This window comes from Haliaeetus albicilla, chromosome 24 (assembly GCF_947461875.1).
Source record: "Haliaeetus albicilla chromosome 24, bHalAlb1.1, whole genome shotgun sequence".
Lineage (NCBI taxonomy): Eukaryota > Metazoa > Chordata > Aves > Accipitriformes > Accipitridae > Haliaeetus > Haliaeetus albicilla.
Window position 1 is genome coordinate 23540570 of NC_091506.1, and position 19805 is coordinate 23560374.

General features: G+C 39.0%; 1 protein-coding gene across 2 annotated transcripts in view; it reads right to left on the bottom strand.

Moving 5' to 3' along the window:
• Window positions 1–6146: 6146 nt before the first annotated feature.
• NUP210 (nucleoporin 210) overlaps window positions 6147–19805 on the bottom strand; it is a 68505-nt gene continuing 54846 nt past the window's right edge. For both annotated transcript variants that reach the window (XM_069769849.1, XM_069769848.1), the window contains exons 31-40: window positions 17415–17590; window positions 15821–16038; window positions 15167–15303; window positions 14249–14372; window positions 13157–13303; window positions 11002–11252; window positions 10193–10412; window positions 9513–9608; window positions 9263–9346; window positions 6147–8166 (exon numbers count right to left, since the gene is read on the bottom strand). In XM_069769849.1, the coding sequence (XP_069625950.1) occupies window positions 8066–8166; window positions 9263–9346; window positions 9513–9608; window positions 10193–10412; window positions 11002–11252; window positions 13157–13303; window positions 14249–14372; window positions 15167–15303; window positions 15821–16038; window positions 17415–17590 (1554 nt within the window). In that variant the 3' untranslated portion in view covers window positions 6147–8065. The remainder of the gene's footprint in view (window positions 8167–9262; window positions 9347–9512; window positions 9609–10192; window positions 10413–11001; window positions 11253–13156; window positions 13304–14248; window positions 14373–15166; window positions 15304–15820; window positions 16039–17414; window positions 17591–19805) is intronic.

Consider the following 19805-nt stretch of genomic DNA (forward strand, 5'->3'; position numbering starts at 1 on the left):
ATTTCGTATTTCCTTTATTCCTTCTGCTGCTTTCCCCAGAAAATCCAAAGCACTGTACAGTATCAGTGACATTAAAAGTCATACTGCTGTCCATAATCCGATTCCACATTTGGACATTCCAGGTCAGGTTTCAAAACAGACTCGGACTGATGACACTGTAGAAGCCGAACACCAGATGAACTACAAGGGTTAGGTGAGCTTCGTAGTACCAATGCAAAAAATTTACACTGACTCTGTTGAGGTCTCTCTTCTCCTTTGCGAAGGATGGTGCAGAAGAAACACCTCTTAACATCCTGGCCTTTTTAGGGGATGATATCAAGATATCTGGTATATGCGAAGCAGACACTTACTAGGAGTCTCGCCAGGAAAAGACAACCAGCAACAGTAAATCAGCCTCTCTCTCATTCAATATTGAAGTTTGTCATTAAAGTGTTCTGAATGCAGAGATACATACAGGTACTGTGCAGCTACTGCACCCACTAGAACATCTGGATTAGTGTAGTCTATACTTAGAAATAAAGCTATGTAACACTAAGATGCTTAAGATTTTTTTCACTGTTTGCACTCAAAGATGGTTGTCAGCAATGAGAGTAACTCCTAGAAGTAAGAGAGTTCTAACACAGAAGGTGAACATTTGGGACTACAGCTCCACATTGCCTCACATTTACTCAGTAAGAAACCACTCTCTTATAAAAATGGGATAAAAAAAATCGAAGGAAAGGTCACAGCAGTGACACTGACATATCCATAAGCACAACAGCTTGAAAATAAACTTATTTATGCTAAGTGCAAAAGTAAGAGGCATAAGATAGTCCTTGGGACTAAGCAGAATGCAAACAGCACTTTAAAACATAACATGGCAACTAAGAAGAGAGAACTCAGAAAAAATGAATGATTGGGAGAATTATAAACATGTACACAACGTCTGCTAAATGGAAAATAGCAACTGCATCTTGCAATCTGTTTAGTAATTATGGCAAAACAGACCCCAAAGCATTGAAATGGAGACAGTTAGCACACTAAACAGAGAAACAAGATGCTGTGCTGAATTGTGAAGACATTATAAATTGCAGGAAATAGTTTATTAATACAAAAAGCTCTGGAGCAGGCCACCTGCAGTGGTATAAAAATAGCTCTGAAGATAGAAAGGACAAGTGGTATGAGGGAAAATATGGAAAATGGCTTACTGTTGGTAAATTCACAGCTCAAATACTATGATGATAAATATGAATGAAGGAGAAAAATTAGTTTCCCATTCTTGTTTTAATTTTGCAAGCTTCAAGAGGAGAACCTGAGAAACTGTATCACCAAATCTCTTGTGCCTAATTTACACAGAGAAGTTGTCTCATTGAAGTTAACAGCTGAAAAGTGAACCCAGACTCATTCAACTAAAAATAAAGCATAGGTTTTTTGATTTTGCCAATAAAACAAATAACATATGGAAGATATAACGTCACCTGAAGACCTTAAGTCAGATAACCATTACTTACTAAATGCCTTTTTTTCCAGCTTCAAAGTTGATGCATTTCTTATGAGAGGAAAGTAAAGGGCCTGTGTTGTGGAGAAGACCAGACTGGATCTTAAGTCCAGCTATGACCTTAAACTTGTAACTAAGACAATGAAGAAGGAGCTGAAAAGGAGTGGTTTTAATCATATCACCAATACTATACAGACTAACATAAGTACATAAAGCTAAATACCTGAATAAAACTTCTAGTGTCCTTACCAGAAAAAAACATTTAAAAGAAGAGGAATTAATTTGAAAGCACACACCTTGCCTGTCAACCAAACACTATCTCCAGGGCTTCTCCAGGCAGGGTTCTTACATCAGGGTGTTTCATTGCAATTACACGGAAATGATGAGGCACAGCATAATATAAGTGCAAGCCGCATGTCACAGAAATGGCCAGAAAAGATGCTGTTGAAACTTTGTTGTTCAAAGTCTCTCTTGAAGAGGTAGCTATACACAGAGAAGGTATAGTGCTGGCCGAGGATCTCTGGAGACATCCTGCAAGGAAAGGCCAAGATGTTTAGGAAAAACAGAGGTACACATGCTCTGCTACACACCTCTTCCTGCTTCTGTAGAAGTGAACTGTCTGGTGCCCACCGGCAGTTGAAGCTGCAGACTGTATTTACATACTGGTGTCACACAGATCAAAGCCAGCAGCCTGGACCCGGGGGCAGTAGTTTACAAGCAAGTACACAGCAACAACTTAGTCACTCAAAGACATAATTCTCCATACACTATATCAATATTTGTGCAACCTGCGCACGTAATGTTACAGCTAACAGTTAAGCTTCTAGGGGTTGTAAGTACCTGGGGGTAACTCCTAACACCTGGTTGTTGCACTGGTATAGTAGAAGGCACCCTGCGCTCCTGTGCTGTTACTGCTTCCTCAGAACAACACAAAGCAAGACTTTACCGTCAAGATTTACTTTTTAAAAAATTATTTTCTCCTAAAGACTCTTCCCCTGGCGTTCATTCATGAACCTCATTTGTGCTTGGATTGTTACAAACACAAAGGTAGGCCAGAGTTTTCTGATAAACATGCATATATATTAACAAAACTGGCTAAGGAAATTACCAAAACTTATTTGTACACCCTGACTCTGCCTAGAGCACTACAGACAATTTCAATGGCTATTACCTGGCTTTCTCTTAGGAGACCCCCTGCCTGAGACAAGAGCTAGAGCAACATGCCTTGACTGGACCTTGCTCTCCTCCAGCTATATCTCTAACAGGGAAAACCAGAAGGAGGAGACCCCATGCTTCTTGGGGAGTCCTGTACTAAGAAATCCTCAGAGAATGTTTAGGAATGACTGACATGTAGTACCTTACGAATGCATATATCAGCAACCAAATAGGGAAGAAAATAATGTCATTATCTTAAAGTAAATGCAGCGATTAGCAAAGAGGCTAAATTAACATCTGTAAAACTTAAAAGTCTTCACATAAAGAACAAAGGTCAGCAAACATGCTGCTAGGAAAACCTCCTTAAGCACCACACAGTAATCCTGGCTCCTCATCAGGAAGAGCTCTTAACTGAAAAGGTTGGCTCAATGTTTTACTCAGTATCTATCTGCCTTGCTTTTTAAGGGGAAGATGGAGAGAGAATGATTATGCTGTGTTGGGGATGTCACATTAGGATAGATTGGCTTGAAGTCTAATATTAATCTAGTCTGGCTAGTCTAATTAAGTAATTCCTTGCAACATGGCTGCTAAACAACTATTGACAGGCAGGAACTTTCTGGATGCTGCAAGACAACCTAGAACAGAAAATAGGCTCTTTATCCTGATGCAGTGGAGGTACCATCTGTGCCTTGTGCTGCTGCAGCGCTCAGCTGTTGTGCATGGACACATGCACGCACACCCTGCTGTTTCTGGAGACTGTTTCAACAAAAATTCTGTTCTTGCTCATGGAAGACACCACTTTCCCCCCTACTCCCCATCAGCTCACAGGAGCCACACGAGAGAACTATGCAGGTTATAAACAATCCCATTTTCACGAGGACTTTATGTTCACTGCCACAAGTGAGCGTCCTCCCATTAATAGTCATGTGGTGACAGTAACTGGGAGAGCAATCTAAGCCACTTTACCAAAAAGCACAAGATTGACATAGATTTTCATTCAATAGTTCTTCCTCAGAGAGGCACAGAAGACCCGAGGCTAACTTTAATTAGTAGAGAAAGGTATTTTGGAAACAGTAATAGTACTCTGTAATTCTAATGAGTACTATTATATTTTCTGTTACATTTTAGTATGATAATATATTATTCAGTATTCGGTATGATTCAATACAATAATATTATTATTAAATGTTTCCCTAATGCTTCCTTCCTTCCAAGTACCTGAACATCTGCCAACCATAATTCAGCCACCGCTGCCTGTTCTGTCAGCGTGACATCTCCTTCCCCTTCAGGGATGAACTCCCTCCACGCAGATGCCACAACTTGACAGGGGTTTCATGGTAATTTACTTTAGGGATGAAATTTCCTGCTCTTTCCTAATCCTTGTGGACGCCAATTGCTGAACACAACTGTATCTTTCAGATGACTTTGCCCATTCAAGTTTGCGTGGATTAAAAAAAACCCCAAACAACACAGTACATGGTAAGATCTCCCCCCCCCCCCTTCTCCACTACAACTGTTCTAAAAAGGCAAAAACCAAGTTAAAAGGAGGTGGAGGAAGGTCCTCTACGGCCCGCGTTACCGCGCCCCGCCGGAGCGGTCGCCTCTCCTCAGCGCAGGCCACGCCCCGGGGCTGCGGCCGCGCGCGGCGGGCCCGGAGCCGCCCTGTGGCGGGAAGGCGCTGCCGGGCGCCGCCGGGGAGAGGGAGGCCCGGCGGCGGATAAAAAGGGCTCTCGGCCGCCTTTGAAGCGGTTCTCCGAATCAGGACGGTTTGCAGCGCGCTCCTGAGCTGCCTAGGAGGAGGGCCGGAGGGCTGAGAGGCTGGAGCCAGGCGGGCGGGGCTGCCACGCTGCGCCCCGGCCCAGCCCGCCTCTTGCTACAGCAGCGGCCCGGTGCGAGCTGTTGTATTGCAGAAAACTCATACATACACAGGTACATAAAATAGGAAGTAAAGGCTAAACTTTGCTCTAAGTTACGGCCGTGCCTATTCGATAAACTAAAGCAAAGCCCTGCGGTTCTATTTGGGAGCAAAGCTGTCGTCCCCACAGCCATCCCCAGGGCCACCGAGCTCCCACCGGCTCTGTGGCAGGAGCAGCTGTGCTGAGTTCTCAGTGTTTGCTTCCATTTTCTGAGGGAAAAAAAGTCTTGGAATTGTGTTTTCAATGCAAGTATTTGCCGTTGTGAAAGGGAAGCCTGTTCCCTGAGCAGGTCCCGCAGTACCGACCTCACACAGGCACTGCCAGTAACGCAGTTTCTGCCACGGAGCCCTCCTGGTCGCGTATTCAGAGACGGGAAACCTAAGGCTGCAAGGACAGTCCAAGTCATTGGCTCAGTGAGTTCACTACTCACAGATTGGATTTGCTTTTTTCATTGTTTATGAAGCTCCAGTCAGCCCATTAAAAAGAAAAACTTTTTGTCTGACAACCAACATGATGGGATGAACTTGCCGTTGCTGGCATGCACTAAATTCTGCTTCTACTAAGGAGCAAAGACAAAACTCCTGCTGAATGTGAAGGGACCAAGAGGGTCCGAGTGCAGCTCTGATTGTTTTGTTACCTAATAAACTTTAAAAGACAAGTCAGCTCACATAAGACATCTAGCTTACGACATCCACATTCCCAACAGCCCTGCAAACACTCAGAAACAAGCAGTAAGTGAATAGAGGAACAACTCAACATCAAATGCAAAACCCGCAAACCTCATTTCAGTCAATTAAAAAAAAAAACCCTAAAAAATTAATCTTTACATTGGCAGCAACATGCTTAGAAAAATTTATATCCCCAAATCCCACCCACACAGCAGTCACCCAACAGACCACTGAAGCTCCTAAAGGCTTACAGCAGGTTGGTTCCTGAACTATACCAGCTCCCTATTTCATAGATTATTTTTTTTCCTCCCTTAACTCCCCCCTCTAGCTCTAGCTTGTGGCAAATCACATTTCATGAAGATGCATGCCAGGAGACTGCCAACTACTTGCCTAAAGAGGTGAAATAAACAGTGGGCATTTGCCAAAGTATTCCCACCACTTGGAACAGTTCATTTTTCAGGACATTCAGTGCCAGACTGGTAGGCTGAACAGGAAAGAGAAGGAGTAGGAGAGCAAAACCTTTCCTGTAAGCATTTCTGAAATGCTTATCACAGTAGCACTGAGATATGCATAACCCTTTCATTTCTCTCTGAAAGGAAGTGGAAAAAGATGACATCTTTCCTTAAAAACCCAAATGAACAAAGTGGAAGTTTGAACAAATCTGGAAAATGAAGAGCTGCTTCTTCAGCCACCACTGACTTCAGCAGGAATTGAAGATGCTTTGTGAAAACTGGGAAAAGCCCCTGACAACAAATACTAGATGAAAAATTGTCAAAATATTTAAAAACATTACATTGTCAACAAAAGTGAAAATTAAGAATGTAAAATCATTACTGCAAATACTGAGGGACTGTAGGAGGTGAAGTACAAATAATATAGTCTAGTGCTAAATTCTGAATTGCCAAAACACAAGAAAGCTCATCAACAGCATACTAAAGGAATTGGACAAAGCTTTATTAAATAATACAGATACAAATGATTATTATTTACATCCAAATTGTCAATTTTAAGTAGTGCTAGCATGTAAGGCACAACTTCTCCAAAACTAGCCAATAAGTTACAGAAGACTCAATATAATAACATGTAACAATGTTGCTTTTTTGTAATACTGCAAAACCAAAACTGTATGCCCTAAACTGTGACTGCATTCCATTCCTCTATTTGCCCACATAGTTCTGCACACAATATATTTTGCATGAAATATTTTGTTCTTTGAAATAGAACAATTGCAATCACTTTCATTATGGTCCTTAGGAGCGTTCAGACAGCCAGAGTATTATTCACAATTAAAAAACTGTGATACTTGTTCTATGTAAACAAAGCCCTTATCTGATAGCTGCAAAATACTGCTTATGGATTAAACGTTACTGTGATTATGATTATAATCCTCAAAATAAAGGGTTCCAACTGAGATTTTTTTTTTCTATTCTCAGGGAAGTATTTTAGAACTAAGAATTGTAACCAAGTTTTTCTTCTCATCTGTTTAAAATTAATTTAGAAAAAAGTTCATGTTAGCATACCTCACTGCCATTTTGTTTAGAAAGCAAAATACATCTGAGCACACAGTGATCAATTGCCTGGTTTAGCAGAGTACTTTCTGATGTACCTGGAATTGTGCATTTTATATCTGTGTGTCTTAGCCAGTGAAGAAGAAAACCAGAAAATCAACCAAAAAACCCCCACATTAATACTTATGCAATTAAATGCTACGTTGTATTTTACAGACTTAAAAGTGAGCACTTATTAGTAGGATATTACCGTACAAATATTCCAAACTCTGGTTATACCAGTAATATCTTACTGTACAGTTTAAAGGAAGATTTAGGGTGTGGCTGTGTCAGTTTGTACGTAAATACGGCAGACACAAGCAGATTGAACCAACTGAAAAGGTCACTCATTGCAAGTGTGAAATAAGCCACTTACTTTCCAGTGCACCAGATGACTAGTGGTAATAAAAGGAGGCTCAGTTTCTATTGAGGTACTTCTATCTGTGAAATGACCTATATAAATGTATTATATTTATATCAGAACACAGGTAAGATAATTGCCTTCAATTAAAAATATTTACTACCAGAAGAAAGGTCCTCTTAGAAGGCACATGCTTTCACATTCCCAGTCCAAAAAAAGTGCTTACAGTAACAAGAAAGGAATACTGCAGTTGTACCCAAAGGAAGCCACACTAAGATAGTTATGTTTTTCTTTTTTGTTGTTGTTGCAAAAAAACCTCCAAATTATTCACAGTTGTTCCAGCATTCCTAATGTTAAAACAGCAAATTACAGTGATGAATCACATTGTAAGGCTAAACATAAGAACACTTATCAGTGCAGTACTTTCCTGAGTCTTTGGAACTCAAAATAAAAAACTAGTTCTTTGAAATATATAATCCTTCATATTTTTGGCTCATATTTCACCTGTTTTTCTATTTCCCTTTTTAAAAAAGTTCATTAAAAAGAAAGTTATTTTTTACAAAATCTAAATAAAAAACTTTCATTACTATCACTTAGACATAACTTCTAGTTGCTTGAAGAGTGCAAGAAAGCTAGCTTAGCATAAACACTGCTTTTAGTCCAGTCATCCTTGTCAACTGAGCACAAAACAGCAGATAAAATAAGTTCTAGAGAACTGAAGCAGTGACATAAAACAAGAAATTCAAAGAGCTCTAAATATAAAAAAAATAATTATGAAGCTAGTTACATTCAAAAGATGACTTGAATTATATCAAAACTGTGAAAGTTCAATTTGCTATTGTTCAAGGCACTGTTTTGTGGGTTTGGGTTTTTTTTAATTTTTTTTTTTTAATTTATTTTTATTTTCCAGCCCTAGTGCATGAAGACAAGTCCTGCTGTGTCTAACGTGAACCATAATCAGTGCTCCAGAGCGTGGATGATGGGCTTGTTTTCCTGCTTGAGGACTGAGGACTGAAGGAAAGCACAGGTGATACAGAGAAACCTAAAACAGAGGGGAAAAGGAGAAAAAAACCCCAATCATACTCAGGAATAGTGGAAAAAGAAACAAACAAATAACTGCTGTTGATCATCTGCTGGAACACCTGGCAAGCAAGTCTAATGATCCATTCAAAGTGAAATAACCCCTTTAGCTTATTGCCTATTGAAAAGATATCTTATAAGTATCAAAATTTTCTAAGTCTTCCTATGAAGAACTTTAATTAAAGAACTGATTAAGTCTTCTGAATGGGGCACAACATATTTCAACTCAGCAAATAACTTTCAGTCTGAATTTGCCTTACTTTATTTGAAGCGTCAGGCATGTGTTTTTACAAACAGGACTGCAGCTCACCGTAACTTAAATACATCTATAATCATGTGAATTTTGTTTTAATAGCCACTGTTGATTACAGACCTTCCAAGTGAATGGGTATTTTTTGCATATTTCTGAGAGTTTGATTCTGCAACACTGCAAATAGGTAAAATAGGGAATAAATATGATGTCAAAAGAATAGATGAAAAATGACTGCAAGATCAAAAGCAGTGAAGGAACAAACTATTCCCTGAGCAACACAACTACGTCTTCTATAGACTTGTGTCCTTTGTCACCTCACATTTGCCCTTCCCTGTCTCTTACAGTAGCCCCAGTTCGCAGTACCTCGCAGCACACAGACAGCACAAGAGATGCAGCACATGCTGCAGCTAATCTGACATCCCATGAACTGACTAACCAGCCAGCTGCTGCCAAGCACACCGTATCAGCAGCTGAGCTCTGCTTTACTTTCCTTTCAGCAGGAGCAAAATTGTGGATCTCTCTCCTCATGATTTGCGTGAATTCTTACACTTTTAACCCACTTCCAACATTTCCAACATGGCTGAAGCTGGCCAAGAGTTTCAAAAGAATTAACAGTACTTAAAGGGGATGTTGGGGAGTGGGGCAGGAGGATGGGCAACAAGTTTCCTAGGAACTGGCATGGTGCTTGTTGTAATATCATTCAGTATACAGGCTTTCTCATAGCCATACTTCCCTAACATTCAACTCAAACACAATAGCTGGACTTATCAATTAATTCATTTATAATTGGGTAACAGCTGCTTACTGTTATGGCTGTGTTGAGGACTTGTCCTTGGGGTAAATGCTGGATGACTGTGCTGTTCTTTTGGTGAGAAAACTGCATGATAGGCTGCAAGACATTATAAAAAAACAAAACAAACAAACAAAACCAACAAAAAACCACAAACAATAAAAATAAAAATAATTTCACATGGAAGTTATTACTTTATATCTTACAGCTAATGCATTGTAAGAAGTTACGGAAAAAATACTTCTGCAATTTTTTATTCTCTTACCTATAATCATAACAGCTGTCCCTGCTAATAGTGCAAAAAGTGTGAAGAACATTACTTGATAAGAATCAAGAAAGTGCTGGAACAGACTGGCTCCATCTGTAGAATCGATTAAGAGGAGACAATATTGAGTTAAAAGAGCATCTTCCCCAATCTGCTTTAAGAGTTAACAATTCTTAACTCAAACTGAAATAGCCAAAAGAAGCTTTTTATTTATAGCAAGCAAGTGTAATCAACTTAGATAATACAACTTCGATTCTAGCAACTATTTCCAATACAGTCTTCAAAATCTGCCAATAACAGCTTAAGACATTGATATACAATCTTAAGCATGTTCTTTACTTTCTCAGCCCCCAAATGCTAATCTGTTTTCAAATTAACAAGGCATGCTTGGGACTAAATAAAAGTAGAGCAAAAAAAAAATTACTTTCAGACACTTTAGCACTGGGATATTTATGCCAACTACAACAGAGTATTTTGGACCGACCCAAAAGGAAAATATGTTCAGCTTCAGTCATAATGAGCAATTGTATTCAAGTCTTCTGGTCACAGTGAGCAGCCTACGTGTCAATGATAACGTTAGCTGCCAGCTCAGATTTTAACACACGAAATTTTATAACCTCATGAACATTAATGGAAGTTAGAGGTTTATTCTGGCATACGAAGCCTAGAGATAAACTTACGTCTCACTGGTGTGCTGGTTCTGTCAGTCAAGTAAATCACTGTCACCGGGATAGTGATAGACTGGTCAGTCATAGGACTAGAGACAGTGAGAGTGGTTGATAAGGATCCCTGGCTTGAAATTCTTGGATCAGACAGACTAACAGTGTAGACTGCATAACTAGGCAGCCCATAGGATTTCTCTTTCTCAAACGCCTTCACTGTTGGTGACCCACATTTCACCTGCCAAGGAAAAAAAAACAACCTGAAATAGACTGCTTGAGAAAGCACAGCACACATCCATCTTCCAGGCCACATGTCAGAAATACGTTATTCCATAGAAACACAGAGCAACTCACCCCTCAGCAGGAGTCGGACTTGGTTGTCACTTTACAGTGACACCTGCAGCACTTCATCCCTGTTTATTGTTAAGGTTGCCCTGTTAACTGCTGTTTCTGTGGGACTGGGCTAACCCCATACAGGCAAAAATCAAAGTATCCCTTACTGGTCCATGTGAACCTGGGCAGTCAAACAAGTAAGTGGGCAAGAACCTACCCCTGCCCCTAGGAATCAGGCAGATTTTCTGCTTCCCCACCTGTGAGCTGGCTAACACACCCCAGCTGGTGCACAGGTGAGCCCGACACATTTCTACTGCCCCAAAACAAAAGTGAAAACTGAGGAGGAATACATTCCAAGATGAGCATTGCCAAATCATCTCAGGAACAATCTTGACATGGTAAAGGTGGCACAGAGTGCCTTTGGTTAGAAAGTTGCATATAGCAGTTCAAAATGCTTTCAACTGTGTTGTGATACTTTCCAGCAACACGCTCACCTCCAGGGTATCAAGAATTTCAGTGGCACCAAATATTTTCACATCAGAGCTTGTGTAATGGTTACTTAAAAGCATTTCCGTTTGGTCAGCATAAAACCCAGGATTGAATGGCACTTCAGTGCTGATCTGCTCCCCAGAGAAGTGGCTGCCTTGGATTGAAGCTGTAACTCTGAGTGCAGTTTTACTCAGGCTGAGATGCTTCAGCTGCTTGTCAGTAAGCCTGTGCATTGTGATGGAACAGGTGTAATGTCCTACAGAAACAAAATCAGTTTGACTGTTAATTGCTCATCTTCATTGTTTTTTCTGCATGCAGAGTAAGATTTCTGTGACATCTTTAGACAAGAGCTAAAAAAGGTGCTAAAATTCAACAAACAGAAAGATCAGGAGTGCATAGGTGAATGGCACACTGCTGGTCCAAGCATCACAATCCCAATACTGAAACAACAGAAGTTATTTCTTGTCCCAAACTAACTATCATGACAAAAAAACTAAAATGGCAGTTTCCAGTCACATTTTATTTTAATATGCTAGTGAGACTGAATTCCACTTTAAATATAACATTTATGCTAATATTGATAGAAAGGCTTTACTGAAAACAAAATTTAACATCCTATTTCATATTCTCTTCACATAACAACGTTAAAATTTTAGCCAGTTACCATCACCATCCTCAACTCTGTGGAGGCATGGTTTATTATTTATAAAAGCTTCTTTAAAGGTTAGATATTCACCATGTTTCTAGTCTCTTATGGGACCCATTTGTCTATTCTTAGCGATAAAGATAGTAAAAAATTTCCCCAATATAGAAGATACAAAGCATAAGTAACAAGCAGTACTTGCTAGGTGCATGTTTTCTCCCTATTTTCTTTCCCCAATGAAGTAACAGAGGCAGCCACTATTATGCAAAGTATAATAGTGTTTCACACAATGGGTACACAATGGGGACAGATAATTAATGTTATTTCCATACAGTCCACAGTGTTGTGGTTCCTTTTAAGATCATGTTATGGTTATGAAACACTAACACATGTTATAGACTTTCACAATTTTATTTCCATTTCCACGGTATCTAGTAATTTCCCCTCCTTTTAAGTCCCAGTTCATGTTGTTTTGGGGATACATAAGAATTCTACCTTTCCTAAGAGATTACAGCACTCAGGTTGTGCAGGAAAGTTTGAAAGCATGAAAATTCCAGAAATCTTTAAATTGCAGCATACAAAGAATTCAAAATTATTTACTTTCACCAGATTTTCACATTTATGCTATTTCCCTCATTTTAATCACTGAGGTTAGTTATACTGCAATAACTACAGTGGCAGGGTTTTTAAAAGGCCAGCATCAAACACAAATACAGAGTATAATTTGGTGAAATCTAAAGATCCTTGGTACACAGACATTAAAACTCATGATTGCTTCTCTTATCCCTAGTCTTAACTTCCACTGCATTTAAGTATATGCTAAAGGCACTGACATATGGCAAGAAAACACCTAAAAGAGCCACTAGATGTTTACAGCTGCAAAGATACCCAATTTTGGAATATTTGTCACCTGAGTGCTCATTTTTACCAGCTGAAGGAGGAAGTTCCATAGTTTAACAAATACAGGGCCTGATATTCTTTTCTAAATTGTTATATACAAGGCAATCTATTTTTGTACAGTTCAGCTGGAGTAAAATATGGCAGCTGCTATCTCTGTAAAGTGTGTGACCTCAGTGTATTACGTCTACATTCTGTAATACCATCACTTCTGTCTCAAGGTACCATTGGACTGTCTGCATACCTACAAATATATGAGTAGTAATGTGCAAAATTAGGACCTAAATTTGTAGTCAAAAAACATAAAGTTTGTTCCCCAACCCAGTAAAAATAATGCTTCCGAGTTTCCTCCTCACTTAACTACAACTCTGAAAAACATGAAATGAGCTGCTACTGATTTCTGGCTTTCTCTGAAAACAAATAAATGTTTCTGTCACATGCAGAAAACCCTAGAGTTAAAACAAGGAGAGTACATGTTAACAACTCACTAAAGCCTGAGATCCTACACAGTAAAGCTCAGAGGCTTCAGAAGGAAATTTGCTGGGTCAAAGGGCATTTGGACTAAACCATAGCAGAATTCAAAGTGTCTGCCTGGAGTGTGGCATCTTGTCTCATCTTACCTGAAACTGCATCAAATCCAGGTTCTGCTATAAAAATATCACGTGCTGGGAAGTCAAACACATCATTGTTAAAATCGAGATGGCAATTGATAATGGACTGTGGTTGTAATTCAGCAATGGCTTCAATCTGAGCAGGCAAGCACTCTCCTAAAGGGGGAAAAAAAATTAATCTCCAATTAATTAGAAAAGAAAATTGTAACTAATTAGTTTTTAATTAATTAAAAGCAAAACCATGGCTTGAAATATCAGGTTATTCTGCCACCTTCTGAAATAGTTTCACAAGTTTATGATGATCTTAAAATAGCTGGAAATCATAGATAGCTGTCCTATCTCAGGTCTAATCCCAAAGACACAGCAAATGAAAATTTTATATGTTGTGGGTTTTCTTTGACAGGAATAATTTATTTACAGGAAAGAATGAACTCGAGAGAATTTTCAGCTCAGATGTGTCTGTTGAATAACTTATATGATCCTGGGAGTCTCAATTTATATTTTAGTATCTGGCAAGATGTTTTTTTCGGTAGGCTAATAATTTACATAAGGCACAATAAAATAGTATTTGAACAAGTGCTAAGTGTTAAGCTAAAACCTAAAAGAAACCATAATCAAACAAAATACAGCTTATTAAATAGCAGACACAACATGATGCTTAATCTGTATATTGATTCTAATTGCTGATAATTTCTGTAAAAGATTTAAGGATGGTAACTACTTTAAACATGCTTAGTAAAAAAAAATAGTAACTTCAAGAAGGCAATTAGAATTAAACAAATAAGCAAACAATCAGCTGATTGCCCATTAACTGTTTTTTTGATATGATCAGAAACAACACTTCTATTATCTACCAATTTTATTAGTTGTGAAATCTTAAGAGTGTCCCAGAACGTCCTCCAAATTCTGTAACATGGCCCTAAAATTCTTCTAGAGCTCCTGGGATTCCAGAAAGGCACTAGAGGTTCATAGAGATCTTGCTATACCAGCTCACTGACCCTTAAAAACAAACAAAACCACCAAAACACAAACCCAAACCACCTATCATTAATATACAAACATGCAATAAACAATCAGCATAAAGATTTTTTTTCATCATACCTTTCAAATTTTTATTTCTTTCCCCAACTGAAACTATCACTTTTGAGGCTGCAACTCCTTGTAAGCTTGTTTTCACTCCACTTACATGCATTGCTGTAGTCCTCTGAGGTATATTAATCAATATCTGAAAAAAGGATGAACTACATTGTCACTAAAACCTATTTTTACAAATAAAAACTAAGGCAAAACCAGACCGGACTGACTGTGAAACACACACATCCTTGTATGTATAACAGAAAACTCCAAGACGTCATGTTTCTCTGCGTAAGAAATCCTACATTTCTCTAATTTTAGAAACTGCCTTTCAAGGCAGTTCAAGGTAGTAAGAACATTTTTTTCTTTCTACCCAACCTTCATAAGTTAACAGGCATAAAGCTGTATGTCTAAATTGAATTTAGAAAGAATATCTAGTGCTTATGTTAGCTGATACAGTGAATTGTGTCAACAGTTCAACTGCACTGTAGATAAACAAAATAATTTGACTAGTTCTGATCAGCGATGCGTAGTAATATGGTACAACACTTCAGAAAGTTCTTGTTGGCATCTCATCCTGCAGTGAAACTTCATTCATAAAAGCTGCCATACTCAAAAATTGTTTAGCATCTGGAAACAACTTAGCCAAGCAAATGAATCAAAATGTACAATATAAGAACAGTATAGGCTAAAAAGAGAAACAATTACACTAAATTTTCTTCCTTAACATAGATGATTAAAAAACCCACGATGTGTTTGGACACATACCAAATACTTTCCAACCATCTGCATTTCTAATACCTTTTCCTTTAAAAAGAATGTTTCTAAATATTAAAAAAAAAATTAAAAAAATAAAAAAAAAAAATCACAGAATACATTTTTGGTGAGGGTCCACCTGAAGCAAACAAACATCAGCAGTTCCAGTAGGATTTACCAGTGCCTTACCTCTCTGTATGTTTTAAGTAATCCAGGAATCTCGTAATAGACAGTGACAACACCAGAATCCTTTGCCACTGCTACACCAGTCTTGGAGTCCACTTGAAGAACACTACTTAACGAGGAGCTCCAGACGCCCGGCAGGCCTGAGAAGACACACCATTTGGACACTGTTCAACTAATTTATGCTAACTAAAGCATTGCATTATCACATCACTGTCTGTATGTATGTATCCACTGCATGGGCAGCATGGGTACACACACTTCCCAATTCACAGAAACTAGATTCTAGGGTCTCACATCGTGGAAGGCTGACAGCCCAACACCAAACTGACTTGCAGTTACTCTGACAAAGGCCCCTTAATACTAAGAAACAAATACAGTGAGTGAAGTTAAGACAGTCCTGACTCTGCATGATTCCCCTAAAAACCAAGCCTTTCAAGCTGTCAGAATGGAAATGTCTGAAGTCTGATACTCATGAATTCAATACAATCAACGTATTGCATGGTACAATTAAAATTAGAGTAGTTGATCAAACCTATTTTTATCATTAACAAGAACGGTGACATTTGATTCTGAAAAAACATCATTAATTATGCATTTAGTTTTCCTGAGAATGAGAAAGAGTTACACTGATGCAAAAACACAGCAAGTGCTGCTTACCTTCTTGGTTCATCAGTGAAGTACTCAAACAGAGGACATCACCTACCACCACATCTATGAGTTCAGGAAAAATGGCATGTTGCACAGGAAGTGGTACGTAGTCTGCAATTCCGCTCTGTTCTGCATCCCAGACTTTAAGCAAGGTCAAACCTACATTTACAGTCCGGATTATAAATGTGTTGTTTGTGGCTCCTTTCCCAATCTGTACAAAGTCATCTCTACAGATAAAAAGAAATGCTTTTATATTAAGGCAAGTTTGCTAATGTCATTATCTCTACAATAAATAGTAGGCATTGAACTCTTTTTAGACATTTGCCTTTTTGTTTTCAACAATGGTTATCTCCTAAAGAAGTCTGACAAAATGAGGAAAATATAAAAATTGTTTAGGTGCTACTGAGGCAAATTTCAGTTCTCACATCATTATGCTGAGGAAATACTGAGGTCACAATTATGTATGATAACTACTTCCTAATTTTAAGGATGGTAGAACTTTAGAATGAGGTAATTCATCTCTTTTGCTTCTTAACTCTGTGAGAAAAGGGAAAAAATTTAAACACCAATATGCAGCTTTCCAGCCATAACATCACAAAGCCAAATCACATTTGATTGCAAGTCCTGATATTTACCAAAATTGAGCATTCCCACATGCACTGACATGCAGAGCACTTGTAAGTGCACCCAGCACAGAGACTGCCCACCCTGGCAGCACCATGTGGAGATAGTGAAGGTCTTGACAGCAGTAGAGCTGGGTCACCACAGTGCTGCACCTGAGGTTAACGAGCAGTGCTTTTCTCTCCAGGGCTAATAATTAGCCCTATGCTGAAGCAGCTCTGTCACATCTACTTTGGAAGCTAGGGCAGTGTTATCTCAGGGATCTCTGTGTGCTATAAAAGTTTCTGCATATCATTTAGGTAGGAGAATGGAAAAATCTTGCATTCAACGCCCCCCCCTTTTTTTTCCCCTTTTAATCATGATCACTGTGTTATAACTGCAAAGTGCTCTGCAGAAAACAAGCTATGTTATAGTAATGGAATGTGATTGTTTACCAATGACCAAAGAAGGCTGTTTTATAATATTTATTATTCTTTGAGGCAGAGACCAAAAAGCCTTTTGAGGCTTGGCTCTGCTGTGTGCAAAGGCTGTGCAAGCATATCTGAAGAGACAGCCCCTGATCCATAACGTTCACCATCTTATATAAGACTTAAGTGAGTCAGTGTAACAAAGCACTAGGAGAAAAGAGGCAAGATGAGGCAAATGCTAATAAGATCAATTGTTTATATAGGCTACTGATGTATGCAATCTGATGATTCTGAGTCACTTAAAGCAGAAATGTACCCCAGCAAGCCCCACTGGGGATCACGCTTATCTGGGCAACTTTCCACTTGCTAGAGAATATCGATCGCTAACTGGAACTCTTCTCTCTGCTACGTGCCTCTGAAGACTGCAGAGACAAAATCCTTTCTTTGCTAATCCTAGTCCAAGCTGTATCTTCACTTGATATCTTTGGAACAATCTTTGTTCCTTGCTGTGGCTGGGCTATGCATATTTGGCCTTTTTTGTTCTCCATAATTAACACGCTGTGATAGATACCTACCTGTTTGTTGCAAAGTTGAGCACAGAATTATGTGAATGAAAAGTATCTCCACAGTTATCATGAAAATGGACTGTAAATGTCAGTGTCACACCCAGGGGGAGAGCCAGTAATGCCTCTTTGTTTTGTGTGTGCAGAATAGGACTCATGGAGATTCTTATGTATGAGATGGGGTAGACCTGTAAAAACATCAGCAGTGAAAAGCAAAATTAAATTGTTTTTTTTGATGCCTCTATAAAAATAATCTAAAAGAGTTCTTATTATGCAAATACACAAAGCTTCCTTCATGAACAATTTGCTATATGTTTAACCATATGACAGTACTGAGACATGGAGCTTTTATCATCAGTACATATGTTTCACAGAATCACAGAATAGCTGAGGTTGAAAGGGGCCTCTGGGGATCATCTAGTCCAGCTTCACGCTGCTCAAGCTGGGTTACCTAGAGCCAGTTGCCCAGGCTCATGTGCAGGCGCCTCCTAGGATAAAGACTCCACCATCTCTCTGGGCAGTCTGTGCCAGTGTTCAACACCCACCACAGTAAAAAAGTGCTGTCCTATATTCAGACACAATTTCACGTGTTTCAATTCTTGTGTGTTCCCTCTTGCCCCGTCATTGAGCACCACTGAGAAAAGTCTGGCTCTGTCTTCTTTACACGCTCCCATCAGATATTTCTTAGTATTTTTCTCTAATAGTACTGCGAATTGAAGAAAGCAATAATGATGTAGAAACACACATCACAGACTTCAGAGACTACATTATTATCTTATAAATTAAAACTGTTAAGACTCCCTGAATATGCAAGAGAACAAGTTGCCCCTAGACTTCTCTCCCAGTAATTCTTGATACAAAAACTGTAATTCATTCCCTAGTTACTAGAACAGGAGTAACTTGCAATGTATGTGAGAGTAAGGGGATGAAATGGTCACTGTTTCCCCAGTTCCCTTGCACCAGGTAAGAAAACCAAGATGATACACGCAGTTTCTAACATCCTTGGCTCTGTTTGAGCAAAGGTTTGCCCAGCAGAGGAAAGATGAGCAATAGCTGCAAAGCTGTTCCCTAGTGATCCTTGTCAAGCAACATCATAGACACTACAAATTGCTGCACCTCAAACAGGCCTGCAGTGGCCTGACAACAGAGGTCCCAGAGGTGGGAAGGAACAACACTCATGAGGAACTTTCCTCCTGAGTTGTGCGCTGGGCTGGTTTTTCTGACCCATCACTGGGCACACTTGCCTTGGTACTACTGGCTGTATGATGCTGCAGCCAGACCATCCTCCGAGGCATGGGCTGATAGAAGTGAAGTGCAACAGACAAAAGCAGTCAGAACTGGTATCTGACAAATCCTAACTGGTCAGCAGGCTGCATTTTGTTGCCTCAGTGCCTCTCCTCAGCTAAGACAGAAGTTAGGAACTGCTTCAAATTCTTTAGAAAAGCCTGCAGGATTATCCGTATGTGCACACCCCCACATTTTTGCAGTAACACTCCAGTGAAGGAAGTTTGTCTGAAGACAAAGATGTTGCAACCGTTTTTTGTTTTGTTTTTAAATAACATATTATTATTATTGATTAACTTATCTAGGTTAACTAGCAAAATTACCCAATGAAAACACCTATATCTGTTCTTTCTGTTACAGCTGTTGGGAAATAAATAATGGAAGGATAGAGAAAGCAAAACCCCTCAAATATATAGAGAAAACTATTTTAAAAGAAGCCCTCAAGCTTATCTTGTAGGAAAAACCCCATTTTTTTCTGACCTAAGAGGCTCAGCTAAAATGTAAAACTCTGCAATCTGAAAATGTACATGTCAAAACTTAAAAAGGAAAGGACAAATTTGGCCTCAAGCAAACAGCATCTTTGGTGAATCTGAAAAAAAAAAAAAAAGTGGCTAGAATATCAGTAGGTACAACTGTCTACTCCACAGGCTGATATAATCAGTTAAAATATCAGTGCATACAGTCATCTGCCCAACTAGCTGAGGTTACAAGCTAACAAAAATGCCATTTCCCTGACAGATTTTCAAGCTTGCTTTACTTTAAAGCCTCAGAAACTGTCCCACAAGGACAACTGCTATATCTAATATTGATGAAAACAGCTATTTACTGTAAAAGCATCTCAGTTTTTAAAATATTTTTTATTAAAAAAAAAAAAAAAAAAAAAAAGAGTTGGGTACAGCTGGTACAGGCAAGTGCTTAGCTTGCTTCCATGCTAAGCATACTGTCACTCCTCACTTCCACCATCCTCCTTGGCTTATATAAGGTAGTCTTTTTTTGAGCAAAGTTGAAGGTCTAAGTGTTAAGTGATGCTGCTGCAGCAGTTTGGTTCTTAATTGTGTATCGTTGTAAATAGACAAAACAAGAACTTATGAAAAGGAGGACAGCATGAAGGAGATAACT